The 23517-nt window shown below is 36.6% G+C and overlaps 2 protein-coding genes across 4 annotated transcripts; one reads left to right on the forward strand and one right to left on the reverse strand.

Moving 5' to 3' along the window:
- Window positions 1-3593: 3593 nt before the first annotated feature.
- LOC110843933 lies at window positions 3594-7628 on the reverse strand. 3 transcript variants are annotated; one of them, XM_035847864.1, is made up of 7 exons: window positions 7493-7628; window positions 6784-7024; window positions 6616-6715; window positions 5384-5550; window positions 5173-5303; window positions 4006-4152; window positions 3594-3910 (listed from the first exon to the last, which is right to left on the reverse strand). In XM_035847864.1, exons 2-7 carry the CDS (start codon window positions 6895-6897, stop codon window positions 3811-3813), a joined length of 759 nt encoding a protein of 252 aa, XP_035703757.1. In that variant the 5' UTR covers window positions 6898-7024; window positions 7493-7628; the 3' UTR covers window positions 3594-3810. The 3 variants fall into 3 exon arrangements, with proteins under 3 accessions (XP_035703757.1, XP_021945687.1, XP_021945688.1); XM_022089995.2 differs by having other exon boundaries at window positions 7419-7568; XM_022089996.2 differs by lacking the exon at window positions 4006-4152 and having other exon boundaries at window positions 7419-7620.
- Window positions 7629-19193: 11565 nt separating this feature from the next.
- On the forward strand, window positions 19194-22798 carry LOC110844464. Its single transcript, XM_022090673.2, has 2 exons — window positions 19194-21737; window positions 21812-22798. The coding sequence occupies exon 2, from the start codon at window positions 21828-21830 to the stop codon at window positions 22683-22685; it is 858 nt and encodes a 285-aa protein (XP_021946365.1). The 5' UTR covers window positions 19194-21737; window positions 21812-21827; the 3' UTR covers window positions 22686-22798.
- Window positions 22799-23517: the final 719 nt, after the last annotated feature.

Below are 23517 nucleotides of genomic sequence, written 5' to 3' on the forward strand. Positions count from 1 at the left end.
GTTCTGTTCTGTTCTGTTTTGGACAGTAAGAAATTTTCAAGTAATCATTCGAAAAAATATGCACATATTGATGGAGGAGATGAAAGTGTTTTTGGTCTCATACTCAATCATTGGTCGATCGATGAAAATGTCAAGGCCCAAAAGGCCAACGCAGGCTGTAAACACTGCACTGAATATTGATGTGTTCACAAAAGTATAAAGTATAGATAAATACATTTGTGCTGGTGGCTGGTGTGTATCCAGCAGAAAGAATTACAATTTAATCAATTGGTATTCTGGAGGAATATCCATTTTGAAAATAATAATTTGGATTGTTTGACCGGACTATGCCGGACTACATGCCGTTTTACGATGGGACTGATTCAAACTTGATAAATGGAAAGAGTAATGTTTACCTCAGGTGTGCCTTCGTCATAGAAAAACAAAGCAAGAGATTTTGAAATCTTGTATTGTTCTCAATCCTATACAACGATTTCAAATTATTTCAGTACAAGCACCAGAGGACATGAAGACGGGTATGATATTCTATATCGCAGGATATGTACTTACATACACAGCAGTAATGGTTTGAAAACGAACCCTTAAGAAATCAAAGAGTTATTAATATTTATTGTTTCATTTGTGGTGGTGGTTGTATTATGTAGTGGCATTGTAAAAAGACGAATGTGTCAGTGTATGCTGTCTTCTTGCATAATTCTACCTTCAACCCGTGCATCAGGCTACGAAGGGCATTCGTAGGTATAAGAACAATAACGAGGAGTTGAGACTCCAGCAGGGAACCACCAAGGGATATTCCTCTGATAAAAAACATGTATAATGTTGCCTGTCAAGAGTTATTTGATGATCCACGCATCATTATTGATTTTTATTATTGTTACTTTTTCATACGATGATGCAAAATCGTAGAGGGATCGGGGATGACTTTCAATTTCTTGATATTGCATATTTTAGAAGCATATGTAGTCAACTTTTTCTATGAACAATGTAACCTTTAATTTTTAGATTCATTGCAAATCTGGATATTTCTTTTATTTACCAATAAACACAACCAGACCACGTTTGAGGTTATTTTGAAGTGTCTAAAAATCGTCGTCAACTTTTTTTCTGTATTCCTATGTGTTGACTGACTACACAGAGATCAGCATTTTTTACATGCAGGTCGTCATCATCAAATTACAGCTACAAAGTTAAACAAATGAGTTGAGCACGCCAAGTGAGATTTGTTACGCCTTTTCAACACAAGTTTGTATTTATGTAACCTGAACGGAGAAATATAAAATATATTTACAAAATTAGTCATTGAGTTGCTTGATGGGCATAAAGTATCAAATTCTCTTTCTACACCGACGAGGATTAGATTCATACTATGCTTTTTACGACAAAATATGGATGTCGCACTATTTCTCCAGTTTAAAAATTACAAGAACTTATATACGCCAATTACGTCTGGCACGTATATATTTAATCGGCGTGAACAATTTTCAACTCTACGTACTTGTAAATGCTGGTCTGGTCTGATAACCACTATGCGATTAGAATAATTTCAGTCTTGAGCAAATCCAGGCAACTGTACGGAAGGAATATTGAGAAACTTGAAGATTCGGTTTGCACGGCTTACGTATAAAGTAGTTTGAAGGTGGGAATAAAGTGTCATTTTTTATTCCAGAACCTGTCCAGACATTGTCCCCGCAACTCAAAAGCTTACTACTTTTTCCCTTCAGAATCATGTAATCTAATCATCCCACTGCTGGCTTAGCTTAGGCGAGAAAGAAAACTAATCCCTTGAGGAAGAAGAAGACGACTCAGAAGGATTTCACTCCAATCAAGAAAACGTCTCATGTTGTACATACTTTATACTACGTGTTATACATACATTTTACAGATAAAAAAGCATACGCATTACTGCCTCTTTACGCAGTAGAAATGTAAATAATAATTTTGAACAGATTTTGATGAGGAAAATGAGCTTTAAAATCTATGGAATTGGACAGTACTTTTATTTTGGATAAAGATATGAAATTAAGCCTGTCTAATAATACTTGTATTAGTAATATTCATTAAAATTTAAATGCGCAAGTGGCAATGATGACCTCTGGACAAGTTAATATATATGTAGGTAAGTTTAAATTTCCCCATTGTTACTCGCCGTCAACGTCTCACAAAATACAGTGTAGGTTGCAATTACAGTGGTTGGGAAGAAAGGAAGAAATGATCACATACGAAGACAGGAAGAGGTAGATTTTCATAGGATGAAATTTCAATCACAACTTTTGATCTACGAGGTCGAGGCATGCAACCAAAGAGATGTACGAGAGAAGTGGTTTTAGAAACACGAAGCTCCAACTGGAGAAGCAGCAGACAATTTAATTCAAAGTTTATTTAATTTCAGTTTAAGAATCGTGACGCAATGACGAAAAGTGCATCATACACAAAATTACGAAATATCGTGGTGTATTTTAAAATTTCTCATTTAAGAGACAGGTAAACTGGTGGAATATGTAAGTCCGCTCGTACAGGATGAACACAGAGAAACAAAATAACAGGGCAAGCTTCTGTCCATAAACACAATCAGTTGTTTAGTTACAGGTTCGTTAGCTATCTATTGTGTTACAACATCTTGTACCAAATTGAACGAATGCATTACAACAGGTATTGTAAGGAATAAAATGTATGATGTGCGCATTTCACTTTTCTGACCACATAACATGAAAGCACTTGAAGGGAACCTATTTTAAAATCCGAACAATAATAGATATGAAATTGGAAGTAACAAGGTTCACCTCGTCTTGTTAAATTTTTAAAATAGTGTAGTAACAAAACTCGAAATATAAAATTTACATTACACCCAACGCTTGCTCGTTTTCATCAGAATCGTGTCAAAATTGTAAACTTCCAGCACTTTCCAGCAACACATAACGACTCTGTAATTGTTTCCCTTCATTTCATCACGGTTTTATTTTTTATGGAGCCTTGTTAGAGTTTTTCTATGCAACAGAAGGAGGGTAAAGCAGCCGGAGAAGTCAAGAGGGTCATTTAGCTTAGTTTTTGAAAGTCTATTAATTGTAATAGCATGACAAGTAAGTTACCAGCTTAGGGAACTATGAAGCAAGCTCCAATTTTGATAATGACCATTTCATATTATCCAGTTGAGCATTATTTTTTCTTGCATAACCACAGAAAAACTGGAGTTTTAAGTTTTGCCTTGTTAGGATTATGTTGAAAGTAATGAGCAACTCAAGGCACCAACAGATTCGTGGGTTGCTAGTAAATAAGTACTCCTACGTGATTTTATAAAACGCAAGCAGCCACAACCACAAGCTGAACAGCTTTTAAGAAATTACAGGCTTCTGAACTGATTATGAATTCTATGCCCCACTTTTACAGATAACTAAATAAGTATGAACATACATAGATGTAGTTTTCAACAACGCACTAAAATTTCTCTTCAGAGCTTGTGTCTTAAACTGTGGTAAATAAAATCAAGCCTACAAATACATAAATGTTTAAGCCATTTGTGGATGGAAAAACGTATTTAAGAAATAGAGAAATTTCAGATATTGTTTTTATAACCGGCACCAAAAGTGTCAAACGTCTACACTTGAAGACTTGGAGAAAAATTACCTTTATTCAAAGCGATGAAAGAATAACTTAGGATTAGATTAAGTAGGATCTCGATTGTTGATTCGTTTTTCTATTAGGTATCGTTGAAGGGTTGAACTTCTTATTTAGCAAACTTTGGTACGATATGTTCAGATTTGGAACATTAATGAATTGCACAAATTGAAAATATTTTAATTGATAAATGATTTTTTATCGAATGCTAATTTTCTCAAGCGTCCACTGCTGCCCAGCGTTGCTCTTGTCACACACGGCTAAGGTGACCTTGTTGGACGAGGTTGTACTTTGTGGCCTGAAACATTAAAAATCATATTTCAGTATTAAAAAATATTGTATAAAATGCATACGCTGCTATAAATATCTGATTGTTAGTAGGAAATAATTTACTGATTAGAAGTTCTAGGGGTAGTAGCACTAGTGGTCGTCGTTGTGGAGGATGAACCTCCGAAAAGGTTGCCAAACCAATTTCTCACTCGGCGGAAAAAGCCAGGGTTGGTCGTGGGAGGGAGCGTGGTACTCTCAGCGGGTCGAAACCTTTTGGGTGTAATTCAAACTAATTCAACACATTGTCAAATACCGGGTTATTTAGGACCTTATTAGGCCCTGTCGAATCTGATGAGTAATAGTAATGTATGTAATATTTCATGTAAAAGTTATGATTGAGATGATATGTATGAATATTAGTTTTAGGTTGCCCCTGACATTTGAGTGTCCCGCACGAGCGCAGTCTTTCGTCATCTCATTGTTTTCTTGGCCCTCGTCTTTTAGTTCGTTAAAAGTACTCAAGTAATGTGGACGTGTTTTTGAGAGAATGTTCACAATTAATTAATCCACAGTAAATAAAGTAGCAATTATTTAAGAGATTTATAACAAGTTTTATGTTATATTTATTTTGCTACTCTGAGTGGATTTATGAGCTGACCTCCTACTCGTAGTAATCATCCCCCACGTCAAATTCGGTGTAACGCTGGTCAGAGGGTATCTGATCGGGACTGACCCAGTGGTGTTCTCAGAGCAGACGCCACAGGCCCGTTATAGTGTCAAAATTGCCAATTATCCTATACTTATTGTGTCACATTAGCAAAACTATTATTACGTTATTCATGCAACAAGAAAATGGCGTTTCTTAAAATTACATAAATAAAGAAAATCCAGCCTACTTAATTTCCTTTCTGCTAATTGTTCTGAAAAATTTTCTCCCGTTATCTCAAGCTCAATCTTGCTTGTCGCAATCAGTAAATAAGTATACCTAATAGTTATTAGTTATTACATACAATTTGATTTTTGGGAAAAGAAAATTTGCAAATAAACAAAACGGTGATGCATATTATTGGCTTTAGTAAATAGTAAATCACGTTATAAAGTTATCACGCCATACAACTAATCACACAGAATGAAACTTTAATGAAATTCAGATTTGCCCACTTTTAACACGCATGATATTTTATGACCTCTGTTACAGGTATGGAAAATCGAATGTTCATAAAAAACATGTGCATATGTATGAAGCCAGGAGCAGCAGCATTACGTTTAGCAAGATTTTCAAGAGCTTACCCTTCAGAAGAAGAAGAAAATATTCCCGGAGCTTGAAGACATTTATTATCCTGTAGATTTTTAATTATTACTTTGGAGTTGCTGCCGGAATTTTCGGATCTCCACTGCTGATATTTCTTGCTGTCTCTCGGCTACATGTGCCAATCAGTTGCATAATGTAATATTTTGTTTGTAGCAATATTGTGAAGTATGCCTCATTATCAGTACATACTTGAACGGTTGCTTCACCCCTGGTGTCCCCATTTAATACCAACGACCAGTCAGGGAGATTGTTGTGACGTTCCTTCGTCTCCCGCAGGGCTTCACCGTTTCTTAAAAAATGCAGCCAATTCCAACGCTGCTGTTGTGGAAGGAGGAGGTAATTGTCTCCAGCAACAACTACGAGTTTGAGAACAAAATTTACAAAAGCCAAGGAAAGTTTACTTTGCTAATTAGCCACGTCCTACGTCCAGGAACTTTATATGTGTGTCAATTGAGATGCAGGGAGTGGTGATGGTAAAGTTGGTATACCAAAAAGTAAATTTGAAATTTAACTAAATACATGTAGCGTTAGAACATATATAATCCAGTCTCGGGTCTGGCTGACAATGATGTAATGCAGTTACCAGTGCAAATCCACCTTGTCTTATTCATTCGTTCTTATGAAGTTTAAAACGTGAGGATGACAATTAAACTCCTCAGTGTGTGCTGAAGAAATTAGTTCATATTCAACTCAAAAAGCATGCATGTGCCGATACTAGTGCAAAATGTTGACTCATGCAGGATGCAATATATTCAAATTGAGCTTGAAAATAAGTATTAAGACACTCTAATTAAACCTAATTGATTTCACGGTACTTTAGCAGTTCTTTGAAGATACTGCCAGTAATTATTTATGATTGACTAAAGCATGGAAGTTTAATAATAAATACTGTAAAAAAGTTAATGTTAATAACATGATCGTTAAACCGCTGCATTTTTTAAAAGATAATTAATACAGTCTTTTTAATCAAACCAGCATAAAGAGTATCACCTCCCTAATACATACACTGCTGCACATAGATCTACTTTAGCTAAATGTTATGCAATGCCAACATCAACTAGATTGATTTATGAGATCTCGTTTTGTAAACAGTTTCGAATTCTTAAGGCGTCTCACCCGTTCATGCCTTCGCCCACCAGTAGCTGTTCGGTTCAGCTGCTTGTGCATACGTGTCAGTACCAGCCAGCGTTGTTAGATGATTAATAGTATTATGAACATACTTGGATCTCATCAAAATGAAAACTATTATCCAACTTCATCAAGAAGATGTATGACCAATAGCCAAAGTGATAGAATTTTTGCATTTTGAACTCGAGGAAATTTTAGTTTGGTGAATTTTAATCCAAGACGATATTTGCGTTATTTACGTAGTCATACCAGGCCAAAGGCTGGAATAAAGACCAAAAATGCGGATTACATACCAGCCTGAACTGCGAGCCACTTTTGATTCGGCTCATTGTTCCAGTCTGTTAAAATTATATCAGCTCCATCCACAACGCCATTACCTCCAACGGTCAATACCTGTTAGTGTTAAATAAAATAAATTCTGAGTAATTTTGTAAAAAAAATGGGAACATGTATTTTTGTACCTTTCCGTTGCTTGAGAGAGTAATTTTATAGAAATCTCCGTCTTCTAAGGCAGAAATGTGACCAATACCACAATAAATGGCCAATGCAATGAACAACTTGGATTTCGAAAACATTTTTGATTATGAACAAGCTGTTGTACGTAAATCCAGAAAAATATTATAATCGACGAGTCAAGGCAAGAGATGTTCTTATATAAGTTTTGTTGACTAGCTGACTAATCCTAAGATGATATCGTAATTCCTGTAATAAGAATTGCATATAAAGTTTAACCTTGAGTTTAGTTGTCTGTATATGCATAAGTACATATGTACATGTGTACATATATTGGACGACTGCCCATTAAAACTACTTATAAATGATTCATTCTGCGACTTCTCTGTATTAGTCATAAAAGCAAAGTGCAATCTTTTGTAAAAGACGAGTCTCAAGTTTCAGATACGTTTATTATCAATTAATCAAGCACTAACAAATCTGTTAAAAATTGGTACTGCAGCATAATTACAAGCGGTTAAAATGTCGGAGGTGAAATTGCAAATCTCCTACGTCCCACATGCAGCTTGAAAATTACGAACATTTTCTACCATCCTTTCGGACTTTACGTTTTCACATCTAATTATAAAAATCGATTTGTTACCCGTTTTTCACAGTATAAATTTCCTTCAATATTGCAGATGTGTATGTGTATTTAAGTAATACCAAATTGCTTACGTCCACTTTTATGTTTTTTCACCACCACTAGGTTTCCTCCCTCCCATAATTTTAAGAATGATTAAACAGTTCTGAGGAAGGCGTGACACTTCATGCATTAAGGTTAAGTTTTGGAAATAACTAATGATAATTTCCCTGTAATAGTGCTTTTTTAATTTTTGCTAGACATGCAAGCAATACATAACAAATTTGTAGTACAATGGAAAAAAAGTGTTCGATAGTGTCTCCGTTTTAGCCCGAACCAGGGCTTATGTAATTGTCATGTCCGTCTGTCTGTCTGTCTGTCTGTCTGTCTGTCTGTCCGTCTGTCTTTCGATAACTCTCGAACGAGTTGACCGATTGACTTGAAATTTTTACCATATGCTGCAACCTTTGGAATGCTGATGCAAATGTGACATCAGCATTTCAAAGGTCAAGGGATTCAAAATACATAGATGTAGTTTTCATAAGTATCTCGCCTCTCATGTGTGTCCAAACCATATTGTGTGCAGGAGGAGATCATGAAGGGGAAGAGAAGATAGGAGTGAGGAGCAGAGAATGATGATGTACGTCATCATGATCATCATTATCATGAGGGCGTAGTTTATACATATGTAGCGTAAGTAAAGGTAATGATCAAGTAGGCGTGGCTTATGTGATCACGTATATATAGAGTAAGCAGAGAGAAGAAGAGATGAGTGTAGTTTTAGATTCAGGATCAGCAGGTTTAGTTTAGTGATCATCAAGATCAAGTTCAAGGTTTTTTTAGATCTTCAAAAACTTAATAATAAGTTCCCGTCTAGATAATTAGTTAAAATATAAATATAGCATTAGCTCTCCCACGTATTAATAATACGAGCATTTCTGTAAAGTCAATATTTTTCAGTCGGTATTGATGTAAATAAATTTATTCATTATTCTTGAAAAAAAAGTGAGTTTCTATTACAAATTTCTTGCACAACGTCACAAAGAAAAGGGGCATCCGCGAAAGTGGATGTGAATCAGGACACGCAATCCCATAATCGAATAGGGAGCGTTACAAATTGGTGCTACGAAACCCTTTGTAATAAAAAGTGCAATAATAAACTTGGAAATCCTTCGCGATAAAAAGTGCGAAGGGCAAAAACAGTGAGTTTGTGAACAGTTTTGAGTCGTTGGCAGTGGAAAGTGTGTTTTACGTATTAAATTACATATTCCTCCACTTCCTGCATGGTGCAACGACATCCGACATCATGGGAATGCTGACGCAACTCTTCGGCTTCGTCGACATGACCGGGCTGACCAACCTTAAGGGAAATGTGACCTCAGAGGCAACAGCGCCCCTCGTATCGTCATCATGGTGGTATGGGGGATTTCTCTTCATGATGGAAGTATTTGGAATTGCTGCGGTCCTCCTCTTGATTGGTATTTTCATCAACAAACTGGTAACAAAGTCTATTTTACCTCACTTACCTTCCTGGATGATTCCACGATATGAATCCATGAATGTGGGTCGCCGTCGTAAAAAATTAGGTCATCAAATGAGCAATTTGGATAGGGATATCGAGACCTTGTTTACCATCCAGAAAAAGAATCATAATCAATTTGTTAGAATTAGAAACATTTTTGATTCGTTAACTTTTGAAATTGCTCAAATTTTCATTTCAACCAGTAATCATCATAATTCCCAACTTATTGAGCATACAGATTCGTTGTGGCGTCGGGTGAATAGCCTCGAAGTTAGGGTCAAGCAACTTTTGCTTGAATTTGATATTCGTTGTGAAAATAGACATGAAGCGGTAGGACAATTGGTATCGCAACAGGCAGCTTTGCATAATTCTCCTTCTCCTGATCCTATCCTTACCGGCCTTATTGGTTATGACTACCCGTACCCTCAACAGTCAAATCTGCCCTTCCAGGAATATGTAGATGAAAAGATTAGGCACCTCGGTGAACAAATAGGAAGGTACAGGAACCATTTAGCATCCTGCATAAAAAGCAATTATGCTATTGTGGAAAAGGAAATGGGAAACTTCCAGAACCACATGAAGTCATCATTTGAAGACGAGGTCACTTGGATTCATGAACAATTGACGAGGATGCAAACTACCATAGATAAGCAAGACCAAACTATTCAAGCTCAGTCCAGCATCATCAATGAGTTCATCCATGCAAATTCAAGGGTTCAAACTCCTTCCAAGGAGATGATACCCACGCTACCAAATCAAGATGACCCCTCATCCTGCGTTGAACTTCGTGGCGTCCCTCCACCACCACAATTCTTGTCTTGTCCTCCACCACCGCAATTCTTGTCGCATTCTCCTCCACAGGTCAATAACCCTCCAAGTGAGAACAAAGAGGACGAGATTCCGGCGTGGTGCATTTCTCGCCTTAGAATAATGGAACGGAAAGAGGAAGAAATCCCCATAAATCCTTCTGATGCAATCATGCAGACTCGTTCTTCATCCTCAGGACCTGTCCTATTTCATTCTGTAGGCAATATCCCTCCACCAAAATTTAACCCGAACATTGATTCAGCCGAGAATTTCATCATGGAACTCGAGAATCACATGGAACGGAAGCGCTTTCTTCGGAAAGATTGGATCCTATCACTGCCTGCGGTCTTCAATCAAGACCCCAACCAATCATTATGGTGGCAACGAACAAAGCTTTTTGCTCGTACATGGGATGATTTTAAGGCACATTTCATCACCATGTATGCCTCTGACTCGGACCTTCATGCTGCACTAGAAAAATTACTAATGTGTCGTCAGCATGAAAACGAACCATTCCAGAAATTCGCTTTCGAGATGGACCTCCAGTACCGGAAAGTATACAGGATGACAATAAATAACAAAGAAGCAGAAATTGTCACCTTCATTGAAGGGAGAGCCCTCCCGTACTTAAAAGCAAATCTTCTTGCGAGTCGTGGCTCGATGACTGCTCTATGAAGGTTTAGACTTGTGTAATTCGTTATTAAATTTTTCCAATGAATGAGGGATAAAATAACTTAACATCAACTTCATATTATAATTAGTTTTGGTTTCTACTTCATACTTATGAATTTCACTATGTAAAAAATCAATAATTATTGATTTGTAATTAATGATATCATAGAAAGGAACAGTAATGAATATCTCATTTTGTTTGTAATTAGACTTATTTATGAGGTGATCAATAATTGGTTTTGACAAGTTATAATTGTTATATGTGATGTGATCTACAATCGATTTAGACTTTGGTATACGTAGTAAAAATGCATCTACATTCCATAATTTTATAAAAACGTTATTCAGTAATTTATAGGGATACCCTCGATTACTAAAATCAGAGAGTAATTGTTTAATTTGTACTAATGCTATAGCTATCTTTTCTTAATCTCTATTCTATGTAGACCTGAAGATGCAAAATAAAATGCGAAACCGGTCGTCTGTGAGATTATATTGGAAATCGATGTGTTAATTTGGCGCAACTTAATTTACATTTTGACAACCCATTCTCAACTGTCAACGAGTAAAATTCGACAATCGGAAACCTCCTGGTTTGATGCAATCGTCGCCAGTCGAGAAACCGTGGGCAACACTGTATATGGATCTCATGGGTCCGTACATCAAGTCTTCTCCAGGAGGATTTACCCATCTTTTAGTCATCATTGATGGGTTCAGTAAGTGGGTGGAATTGTTTCCTCTGCGAAGCACTTCCGCCGCGGTAATTGGTAAAATATTGGAAGAACAGGTATTTTGTAGATTTGGTATGCCAGAGACGATTGTGAGTGACAATGGTACCAACTTTACGTTTACAATTTTAAAATTTTTGTGTAATCAATGGAAGGTTACCCAAAAATTTACCAGTATTTATCACCCACAATCAAACCTGACAGAAAGAGCCAATCGTACTGTGAAAACTATGATTAGAGCTTATCTTGATGACCAAGCTCATAACAAATGGTCAAAACAGATTCCTTTTCTACAATTAGCCATTAATACTTCAACTCAAGAGTCAACAGGTTTTACTCCTGCGTCAATTCTTTTGAATAATGATCCAAAGTTACCTTTTGATATTAATGTCGGCCTCACTGACTCAGAATTAAAAGTTTTAAAGAAATCAATTCCAAAATCATTTCAAGCAATCATATTTGACAGGCATAATCAGTATCTTAACATTCTCTCTCCTGTCACTCAGAACCTGACCCGAGCCAAAGAGAAACAAAAGAAGTACTATGACCAACGCCATAGAGATGACCATTTTCAAGTTGGAGACCACGTAGTCATCCGAGACACCACTCTCTCTGACAAGGACAAAGGGATAACGGCTGGCTTGTGCCCTCTCTTTCGTCCAAGAGTGGGAGTCATTTCTAAAATTGTCGGTGAGCTGACGTATGAAGTCACATTTCCTGATGGCGTATTTAAATCTCCACTTCACAATCAGTTTTTACGACGATACCATCCGCGTCAGTCTCAGACAGCGCCACAGTTGACACAACCACCACAAATTACGTCGACCCCAACTCAACACTCCAATGTCGACCCATCTTCACCATCTCCAAGTAATATTAATAATCTTGGTCACAATAATAATGATGATGATGTAAATGGTCATAATGTTGCTGATGTACAAATTAGTAATGATAATTTAAGAACTAAAAATAGACGCAGTAATCATAGAAGTAGTATTCCTAAATTAAGTCCAATTAGAACCAGTGAGTCACATGAACATGATAATCAAGAAGTATTTTCTCGAGAAATGCCAATTCTCAGTCCAATTTCAAATTTTCAAACCGTAGTAGATCCTAACAATAGTTCACAATCTCTTCCACCACCTCCAAGACGTTTTCGTAGACTACTCAAAAGATCGACATAATTAGACGATGGTCACAAGTGTCCTCGGTAATGAGTGGTATTCCTGGGATGTTTGATGGTGAATTTCTCTCATCTTCGAAAGAACGAAGTTCGGTGGCGTCTTGAGGGGTGATGAGCCCTTCAAGGTCAAAACTAACGTAGTTCTAATTGTGGTATTAACTAGTGGCCACGCAATAGGATGCGTCTTGGTGACGTGACGAACTAGCCAAGGTCAAATCCAGAGAAATTGCTTGAAATTGAGTAGATTTCACATCGTGCAGTCCTCTGAGTCCCTCAAATCTCTTCGTAAAGTCGCAAACATCTTGGTTGGTACGGTGGTTGGATTTGTTGAACATATTTAAGGTGATTTTTCCATTTAATATAAGCTCTGAGTAAGAGTAACTTGATTAACATGGTGTGATGGTGACTCATAGATTTCAAAAAATAGTTTCTCAATAATTGTTCGGGAAAAATTCTTCAAATTTATACACATAGTAGATAATAAGTTAGTACACTTGGAATAAAAAGAAATTTAGAAAAGGCCCCATTAGATTTTTCGAAATTTTGAAAGTTCCCATTTTCCAATGTAAAACTCAGGAATTTTGGAGAGAAAATTTTTCGGAAATATAAGTTAAAACAATTATGTATGTTAGACGTTTAGTTATATGATAATATTTAACTATAATAATGGAAAAGGCTCCAATAGTTTTAGAGATAAAAATTCATAAAATTGTGATTTTGTATCCCTACGTTACATATATATGCATATGTATACATGGTATAGCCTGGTAAAAGGTTATAAAATCGTGGTTATCGATCTTGGGTTAAGCCAATAAGTATAAATTTTAACTATAAGTAATCATAGGATAATATAGTAGCATTAAAATTTGATATGGCAAGGTTGAATTGTAGGGAAATTTTGAAATTTCCATTTTCCAATGTTAAAATTCAGGAATTTTGGAACAAAAATTTTCATAGGAAATATCCAGTAAATTTATTTATGATAAGTCTATAGTAGTACACTAATATTTAGAAAGAAAAAAACAATCGGTCAAGGTTAGTTCACTAGATAAAAATTCATGAAATTTTGATTTTTGTATTACTTCAGTACATACATATGTAAAACACAGTAGTCATCATGACGTCACACTGTTAGTATACATAGTAAATGTTACCAATACGATACATATTAATTTGGTGATATCAGATTCCTAGATATACAATTTGGTGTCATAATTTTTACACACATTAGTAATAGATACAAGAATTAAATAGGTTATCAAAAATAATTTTTATTAATATCTCTAGATGTAAGATTAATTAGTTTAACTTTAGCAATTCGCCCATCTCTCTTTACGTTACTTCACGGTGGACATGTTCCATTGTTACGTAACGTTCGGGGAGGGGAGTGCAACCTTTGGAATGCTGATGCAAATGTGACATCAGCATTTCAAAGGTCAAGGGATTCAAAATACATAGATGTAGTTTTCATAAGTATCTCGCCTCTCATGTGTGTCCAAACCATATTGTGTGCAGGAGGAGATCATGAAGGGGAAGAGAAGATAGGAGTGAGGAGCACAGAATGATGATGTACGTCATCATGATCATCATTATCATGAGGGCGTAGTTTAAACATATGTAGCGTAAGTAAAGGTAATGATCAAGTAGGCGTGGCTTATGTGATCACGTATATATAGAGTAAGCAGAGAGAAGAAGAGATGAGTGTAGTTTTAGATTCAGGATCAGCAGGTTTAGTTTAGTGATCATCAAGATCAAGTTCAAGGTTTTTTTAGATCTTCAAAAACTTAATAATAAGTTCCCGTCTAGATAATTAGTTAAAATATAAATATAGCATTAGCTCTCCCACGTATTAATAATACGAGCATTTCTGTAAAGTCAATATTTTTCAGTCGGTATTGATGTAAATAAATTTATTCATTATTCTTGAAAAAAAAGTGAGTTTCTACTACAAATTTCTTGCACAACGTCACAAAGAAAAGGGGCATCCGCGAAAGTGGATGTGAATCAGGACACGCAATCCCATAATCGAATAGGGAGCGTTACAATGCATATTGGACAAAGTTAGGAAACGAGTTCGAAGATGGGCGACATCGGTCCAGTGGTTGACCGGTGGGGGTCTTCGGAGTGGGTGGGGTATTATGCACCAAAATTTCAAAATCGTCATAGAAAGCTCAAATTTGGTACAGAGGTTGCTAATGGCTCCTAATGAAAGAATATGAAGTGAAATAGGAAAATTTGTCCACCCGAGGTACCCGAGGGGTGACCCATACCGATTTTTCAAAATAATCCAATCGAGCTGAAATTTGGTATAGAGGCTCCTAATGGCCCGTAATGAAAGAATATGAAGTGAAAGGACCCTATGGGGTGACCCCCACCGATTTTCAGAAATTAACATAGAAAGCTGAAATTTGGACCAGAGTTCCATACTGCTTTTTCACGAAATAACATGAAGTTAAATATGAACAAAAATTAACCAGGGGGGCTATAGAGACGACCTCCACTAGGAAGTAGTCAAGGGAAGGGATAGTAAATATTTTTAGAATTTGGAGCCTAGTAATACGAAGGATTGATGGAAGAATTAGTGCAAAATAGTAGCACATAATTTCATAGAAAACTACTGACAAACATGGGTTTACTAATCATTCCTGGTTCGGGCTAAGCAAAGCTGTACTGATAGGTTTTATTTACCTTCAATTGTCTTCGGAAATTTTGTACTCTGTAAAAACAAGAATATTTAGATTTTAAAGTGAAAAAAAATCTCATTCAAAATAGCTTATTTTATAAAAATGATATAAGTAGCATGTTATAACTCTGTATATTAATGGAAAGGCGTCATAAGTACAGTAAGAAATACCGATACAAATCCAGCAGCAAACATCTTGCAAACGGTGTACTTTTTATGGTGTAAATCATAAACTTTTTAAACCAAGGAATGTGGAATCATTTTAATGATTCCAAATTTGGAAATGGTTCTATTTTGAGAAGATTCTGAACTTGTTAGTGGACACGCTCCATTCATACATAAATATTCTAATGAAACTGGAATTGTAATTGCAGTATTCATATCGTGAAGGCATGCAATTTGAACAAGCATTCAGTTTCGTGATTTGTAAATTTAGGACTCAACCAAAATCTGAATTCTCAATAATATAAGATGAACCCTCATCCCATGATAAACATAAGAAAAAAATGGAGAGGAGAGTCGGGAACAAACTGGTCATTTAAACAATAAATATTCCCGAACCTTAGTTTTCACACCTAATTTTCATCACCCACTTCCATTTCCGAAGATACTACTCTGTTAAATAAAAGATGAACACACAATAATCACCTTTGTTGTACATATTTAAATGCGTCGACAATGAAACAAACTAGCCTTGATTAATAGCCTCGTGCTCTTTTCACGCCTCTTCGACCAATACCGAAGTAACAACCTTCTCATAACTGTGTAATCACAAATATCCAACACTCCAGGCGAAATAAAACAAAATGCTCAAGGCTTCATTTGTTGTCGAACACTTATAATTATTAAGCTTTTTAAGCAATGCCCAGTACTTGAGGGAAAAGTTTAAAATAAGGTAATCAGGCAACGCGGAAATGAACTTTACTACTTATAACAAGCCTATCTGATGTACATACATATTTTTGTTCCTGGTTTCAATTTTAAACGAAAATACCGTCCTAAATTATGTAATTAGTTGGTTTGAAATCAGTCCCCGTTCTAATTTAATGCAACCTCCTGCTCTGGCTTTTGATTCATTGTTCATTTCCGTCATTTCGACGGAAAATGTACAACCACCCTTGTGGCGAGTTATTTAGCAAACAACAATATTTTTAATGCAAGCGTTCATCATTTTTATGATTCATAATTACATAACAAATGCAATAATTATTTTCAGTGAAGACAATCAACGTACCTCCAGGGAGTTAATTTTCAATGTGTTTTAATAGGTTGCAGTCTAGTAGATTGTACTAATTAAGCAACTATATTATCGAGATTTATGAACTATCATGCCTTTGTACCTGTCGAGAATAATTAATACGAGTGAATGGACTATACATATTTATTCGCAAATACGTAAACATATAATCTTAGGATGCATAATCAAATACCATACGTTTTAGAATCGTCATTCGACTCTCTCCGAATGATTTCCTGCTAAAATATATTCAGACGTTGTACTTATACATATCCTCTAGTAATACAATAGTATAGAGAACGCTTTGAAAAATAATACACACAACAAATATGAAAAAAATGTTCTAAAAAATATGTATAAATAAGTATGTACATAGGTTCGATCTACACCAACTTGCTTACAATTAGTCTTGGTACATATACATATGTATATTATATACGTTTTCCTGCTAAATACTGTATATCATGTATTGGAATGTTTAGGAAATTTGCTCATGAAAGGTGTGCTTGCAGAAATAAGGTGAAACGAACCAACCCCATAATCATCCAATCTAAAAAAAAGAGTTCCAAACACCCATGGAGCAAAGGAATTGAGGTTTGCGAATGTTGCACGGCGATGTAATAATAATAAATTGGTCCCGGTTGGGGGTAGAAATCGGCAAAACACCTGACAATCCAAAAAGCATAAGTTGCAAATTGTATTACAAATTGCAAACATTAGCTGCCCACTTAATATGGGTCATTTCCACACACCTTACATAACAGCTGGCTGTCTGCTATTTTCCCTCTCGCAATTTTAACACCGAGCCTCATAAACCAAGTGTAGAAATCGTGTTTAATGCTTTCACCATAAAATTAAGTTTAGTACACTTTGTTTCTTTCTAAAAGGAAGCAATTGTAATTCCTGCAGGTTTGGGATGGAAATCTCGTAAAAACTTTACTGGTTATACAGTGGCATCGTATTAATGTTTCATTTCATTTTAATGTTACCCATTAAATTTCCTCTCTCATTTTCGGTAGGAATACGCAGTGAGTTACTTAACAATTACCGATACGTACTAACTATTTTGATATTTTTCTAAATTGCGTGGCCAAAGTTTATCAGTCCTTTTACTTTCTGATGGATAATGCACGATTTTCACATAGATATGTACATATGACTACATACTTATTTTGTATTCTGTAACTAGAATAACCTGAACTTAAATTTTGACATCCCTGTCACCCTTGTCATTGTTGGGTGTGATGATATCCGATTTTTTCACAGTAAAATCAACCTGTAATGAATTTGAATAAATCCAATTTTACACTCACAATGGAGGCGCAAACCATGTTCAGCCCAGATTATTTTTTGACCATGTTAGTTTGGAAGAGCAAGTCTCTAGAAACAACATTTGGTTCACCACTTGCGCAGATGCGCAAAATTCAGCACGTTATGGGCGCCACGAGTTCGCAAAACGCATGATTTTTGATGCAAAGTCCAGAGCGAGCTCACTCTCGACCACTTTTTGCGAACTTGTGGCGCCCATAACTTGCTGAATTTTGCGCATCTGCGCAAGTGCCGAGCCAAATGTTGTTTCTAGAGACTTGCTCTTCCAAACTAACATCGTCAAAAAATAATCTGGGCTGAACATGGTTTGCGCCTCCATTGTCAGCGTAGTTTCAAAACATTACTTGACAATGTGTCATCCCATATGTACATATGGGTACAACAGTCTTATGTATTTATCATAGGATTGTTACTCATAAATTCAAGAAACTTCTTTACTCATGTTTACTGTTTACAACTGCTACGTAGATATATAAATATGTACATAAATATCCATTGCATCCAGTGACAATAATATTGTGTGTTGTTAAGAGTTGTTATTTTTCTTACTTATTGTCAGTCAATTAAACAATAGGCACACATGGGTCATATCATCAATGCTAACTTTTGTACTTTTCTATCTGCTGAACATGATTGCATGCATATGTAGTGGACGGGCAGCAAGTTTGTTCATACATGGACAAATGCTATGTTATTCGTGCTTTTTGGGATATATTGTTGCATTGCATTCAGGGTTTATAAATAGCGTGACAACGACACATAACATCCCTTATCCGACACACACTGTATCTGATCCGAAGAAGGGGTAAGGACTACAAAGATTGTGGTTGGACTTGAATGTCTGGATGGAATAAGCAACGCTTATGCCTTACATTACTTACTTATGCTTACTTATACTTACTTATACTTACTTATGCTTAGCCTTACATTTTTATAACATACGTTTGTAGATAGAAATCCGTGATAAGAAGTCCCTAAATATTTATGACCAGTTTTCCTCCATTGCATTCTTCGACTAAAGTTATTAAAGGACTGAAAGGTGAAGTAGCATGCACGCTGGTTTACTGGGTAAACACTAGTTAAACACTTTTCATTTCGGTACTGATTATTGTTATTAAATAATAAACCCACTGAGAAATTGTTGGTAACACAAGCTTCTTGGCTGACTAATGTGAAATCCTTATCGTTATACGCTTATCATGGCTTGATTATTACTAGCCAACTAAATAATAAGTCTAAGCTAACTGCTTTATCAAAAACAGCTCGTTTAATGATAAGATTTAGCATGGTTCAGAAACATTGGGAAAGTAACAGTACGTATTCCTAGCAGAAACTCATATCTCTAAATTTTATTGAATTTATTAGAATTATAGACTTGCATATAGGTAGTTTGAAGCATTGCGAATTTTGATTAAAGAAAAGAACTTGGTTCATTTTAGAAAGAAGATATGTATAAGTAGCAGAGTATTTTAAAACAAACGATTTTACGTATGTTTTAGATTCAGTAAAATTTAAGTGCCAAGAATTTACAGATAGAAAATAATGAGCAAATAAATCTTCCAATTTTACAACAAAAATACCATGCTTATACCTAACTCGATGGTGAAAAATGTACAATTTAGGCTTGATGAAAAAAAGTAATATTTAATTTGCAGCCGTTAAAAATGTCAGTGTTAAATTTTCCTGTTAAATAATGCAGAAAGAGAGATCCTCTTTGGCTTCCAACCGTGCACGACGTGTCTCTCTCTCGCTCTGCAACTGGATTCTCTCTCTTCCATCTGGGTCGCGGGTGTGCCAGGGCAAGTGAAGTGTGTCCCAGGCTTTTCGCCCTGTGAGCCTCGTCCACTCACACCCCCCAACTGCGTGCCTGGTGACACCCCCTGCCACACCCGTCCCAGCAACGACAAGCCGAGCCATCAGGCGAAGATGGATTCGCCGGACCAAGTGCACGGGAGGATCTACGCCATGGAGGACTCCCCCCAGGTAGGTCATTGTTTGGTATATCGGGGTGGTGACCGTGGGGGAGGTTGGTAGAAGAGTGGGGACGGGGTCGTGCATGGCGGTGGGCAGTGTAGTCGGGCCTACGGGGGTCCCATGGCCCGGTTGTGCTGTGAGGGGTGAAGGGGCAAGTGGGTAGTGTCGCTCGGCCCTGGTCACACTGTGTGACCGTGAAGGGGACACGTAGCCCGTGCCCGTGAGGGCGCTAAGGTATTTCGTGGTCCGTGGACGCCCCGCCCAACAACCTTCACTCACCTTGCTTCCGCCGTCACGACGCCGTCCTCATTTGGATATCAGCAGTTCCTCGCGGAATCTGCCTATGATCCCTATCACTCATTTGTCCTGCCTGGGTGATGTAGTCAGAGCCGAATGGACCTCTGGGCCACATTCCCAGAGGTGATAGTGGTTTTCCTGGCTCTACACCATAGCCAGGTTTTCCCACTATTCCTCTGACTACTTTACTTTATTTACATTTACATATCTAGCTCTGTAATTTCTATTGATGAGGGCTCATGGCCATGTCAAATGCTAATAAATTGAATATTGAAATAATGCAGAAATATTCCTAAAGGACTTTCACTCGTCTTTCCTCATAGCTACCCTTCCCCCAAAAGTATCTTTACCTAGCCCACTGACCGTTTTTTAAATTATAATTTTGCCCACCAAGAACACGCAAATTTTTATGAATTGCTAGTGCAACATAATATTTAAGTAATTTAGTAAAAGTTGAATAAGCAGGTTAATATATATTTGGATAAGTCAATGTGGGTGGCATACCAATTTCTGTAACCTGGAAAATGAATCATGTACCTTTTAAAAATTAATATGTATTCCAATTTCGAGTTTGGTCAAAAGATGCAGCTTGACATATTTATTTCTTTTCTTGCACCTGTGATCCCGACCACCAGAAACATTATTATGATTGGAGAATGACCTTGTCTTGTAAATGCTTCGTCTTCATATTTATCTGACTGCTATCAATATTTTACATTTTAAAATGCCTAAAATATAGCACAGCACAAAAGAAGATGTGGTGGAACAAGGTCATCGGGTTAATCAAAAATTCTCAATTTAGCTAATTTATTAGCTAATTTATGTAGTTTTTAGTAGCAGAGAAATGAGGCTGCAGTTGGTTGGGATTTTGTTCCTGATGACGAGAGATTCTCTCCATACAAGAAAATCTGGACTCGTTCATGTTTCACGATTATTACAAATTGTTAATTTTTTCTTAGGCCAAGAATTTATGCTCTGGAATTTCTAGTTAAATTTGAGACGATAAGACGACAGACGGTCGGTGTTCAGGTCTTTTCTTGAATTTTACTGACTCACTAAATATTATTCACTTCCAGATCTGCTAGCTTGACTATAATGTAAAATTTATGATTATTAAAAATATAAATTTATACAAAGAAATTCTGTATTATTGTCATACCATGGATTGTAATTGTTAGATAAGGAAGATTCAAAATAATTCCACTTTCTTAAATTTAATATTAATTATTTTAAAACAAGGACAAATTTGCATGGAGTATAATTTCAGAGCATACGTATCTTTCATTTATTGTACACACATGACAGATTAAAATTGAATGTATGTAGCAAGTAGATAATTTTTATTTCAAGGACTACAATAGCTTCTAGATTAAAAGGGTTGTAAAAATATCTGCCCTACATTGAATTGAAATTATAACAAACATAAACTGTTTACATATATAAACTAGTACAATAATCTAGTTCTTTCCATGTAGTGACTTGCATAGTTCTCAAGCTAACGTTGAGCACGACTTATTTACATAAGAACAGCATAACGGATGTCCATCGTGTCATTCTCTTATTGAAATTTGAGATAATTTTGCCAAATATACTTTTCTACCACTGTGTTACGACTCTGGCCTAATCTCATCGGTAGAATTTGACAACTTCGAGTGCTCTTCTTACACTATAACACTTGCACAGCAGCACATTAATATTTATTAGTATTTACACTGGTCCTTATCAACGGAGACCAATATGAGTCACGTCTACGAAATGCCATAAGTTAGGTCCGTTAAGTGAAACTTAAATAAACCAGGCTTAATGTGCCTCAGTATCAGTCGGCCCAAGAAACTTGTTCAGTCGAAGTTGTCAATGAAGTTGCATAAATAATTTCATCAAGTGACATTCGTCTAATATACATACAAAGTAAGCCAAAAATTGGGAAAATCTTTCAAAATTTTAATTGAGTGCTTAACTATATTGTTTTTAATTTCTGGTAGAAAAAAGGCGTCAACAATGTCTCCTCAAGTATCACCACTGCTCTCTCCCAACTCATCGCCTCCACTCGACGACAACTTGCTTTCCGAAATTTTTGATTCAATTTCGAATGAAAATAACGGCGAAGAGGACATTTCTCCAATCCTACCAATCGTCACCTCTCCAGCAGCTTCCTATCCACACTCCCTGAAAGTATTCAGCATTTCCCTACTCAATCGTCATAAGCGTGACCATATCCGTTTTCACCAATGTCCAGAAGGCATGGAGCCTTTAATAACTGAGCTCATCTCCGCGTGGGGTGGGCGACTCCATCTCCCCAAGTCCGTCACCGACTCGTTCGAGTATCAGTTGAATTGGAAGGCATGGTCAGAGTTCAGGACGGATGCAAACGCCGTCTGCGCCCGGTCCCTCCTGGTTTCCATTTTCTCAAAGCTGGCGAAACATGGCTGGAACTTTGCGATAGGGATGGAGCTGGCCAAGACGGAGAAGGGGAAAGACGTGCTTTTCTTCGAGAAGGGGGAAGAAGACGACCCAGAAGCCCACATAATCTGCATGAACTTTCCCAAGCAGGACAGGATTAAAGTGATTGGTGCTCCGCCCTTGGTCATCAATAAGATGGCACAAAGCATCAAGACCACTTGGCCATGGGGTCTGCAACAGGGTGCGCCCAGCTACTGCAAGTCTTTTGAGTTTAAGCTGAAGGGATTTCCTTGGCTGGGAGAGCTGCTCAGGGAGAGAAAGTGCATCATGATGGGAATGATTCTCGACCAATTGCGAGAACAGGGATACAAGTCTTACGCTTCTGTGAAAATTACAAAGAAGGAAAAGGAAATGCCCACCCTGTTCTTCAGGAAGGTCACAAATGTCTTCAAGTAAACTCACAGATTTCATTCTTTAACAACTTTATTGCAATTGAAGTTTGTTGTGTTTTATGCAGAATATATTTATGTCTGACAAATATATTTGAAAATGATTCATTTGCACAAGAAGCACTTATTTGATTATTTAAATTGCAAAGTTTGGTAGATCAATCAAAGGTCAATGCATTATCGGCCTCTAATTTCACCTTATATCATCATAACTTTAGAAACACCATGACTTTTACATCAGCATAAACGTTGCTGTTGTGAGCTCTATATTATTACTTGGGACGAATCCTCATTACATTACGCATCAAATAAATTGGACGTGTAAATGAAAATTTACGTGAGTGAGGGTAGCAGTTGGCATTATGTTGCGAGTAGCGGAGAAGAAAGTGTTGGGGAGCAAGAAGATAGTAATTATTATGCCGCATCGAATACCAAGATCAAAGTGGGATGTTATTTAGACCAGACGCAGATGATGATGTGTGTTGTCGAATTTGTTGCAATCTCCACAATTTACATTTCTCAATCAACTTAATTTGGTAGAGTTGATCTGATTTGAATCGATTGGTTAATCATACAAGCTGGTTTTTCATCCTGATCTTATTAAATGAGTCTTCATCATGAGTGGATTGATTTAATGATCCGTTGTACAGGAGCAAAGATTGTGTTTTAGTTTACTTGATAAAGGCATCACGTTTTGGCTTAAATAATATTTGATAGACGAATTTCGGTAAGAAAAAAGTACGGTCGTAAATGTTGACTGAATTCTCAAAGCAATCGGATCGAAACAGTTGGAATCTGTACATATGTAGCACAGGTACAGGCACGCTATAATTATTTAC

This window comes from Folsomia candida, unplaced genomic scaffold, assembly GCF_002217175.1.
Source record: "Folsomia candida strain VU population unplaced genomic scaffold, ASM221717v1 Fcan01_Sc002, whole genome shotgun sequence".
Classification (NCBI taxonomy): Eukaryota; Metazoa; Arthropoda; class Collembola; order Entomobryomorpha; family Isotomidae; genus Folsomia; species Folsomia candida.

Coding starts and splice junctions, on each gene's coding strand:
- LOC110844464 (XM_022090673.2), top strand. CDS start 21,828: ATGTCTCCTCAAGTATCACCACTGCTCTCTCCCAACTCATCGCCTCCA.
- LOC110843933 (XM_035847864.1), bottom strand. CDS start 6,897: ATGTTTTCGAAATCCAAGTTGTTCATTGCATTGGCCATTTATTGTGGT. Junction 5,304..5,383: donor GGGGTGAAGCAACCGTTCAA/GTATGTACTGAT, acceptor TGGCACATGTAG/CCGAGAGACAGCAAGAAATA. Junction 4,153..5,172: donor TTTTCTTCTTCTTCTGAAGG/GTAAGCTCTTGA, acceptor TACACCCAAAAG/GTTTCGACCCGCTGAGAGTA.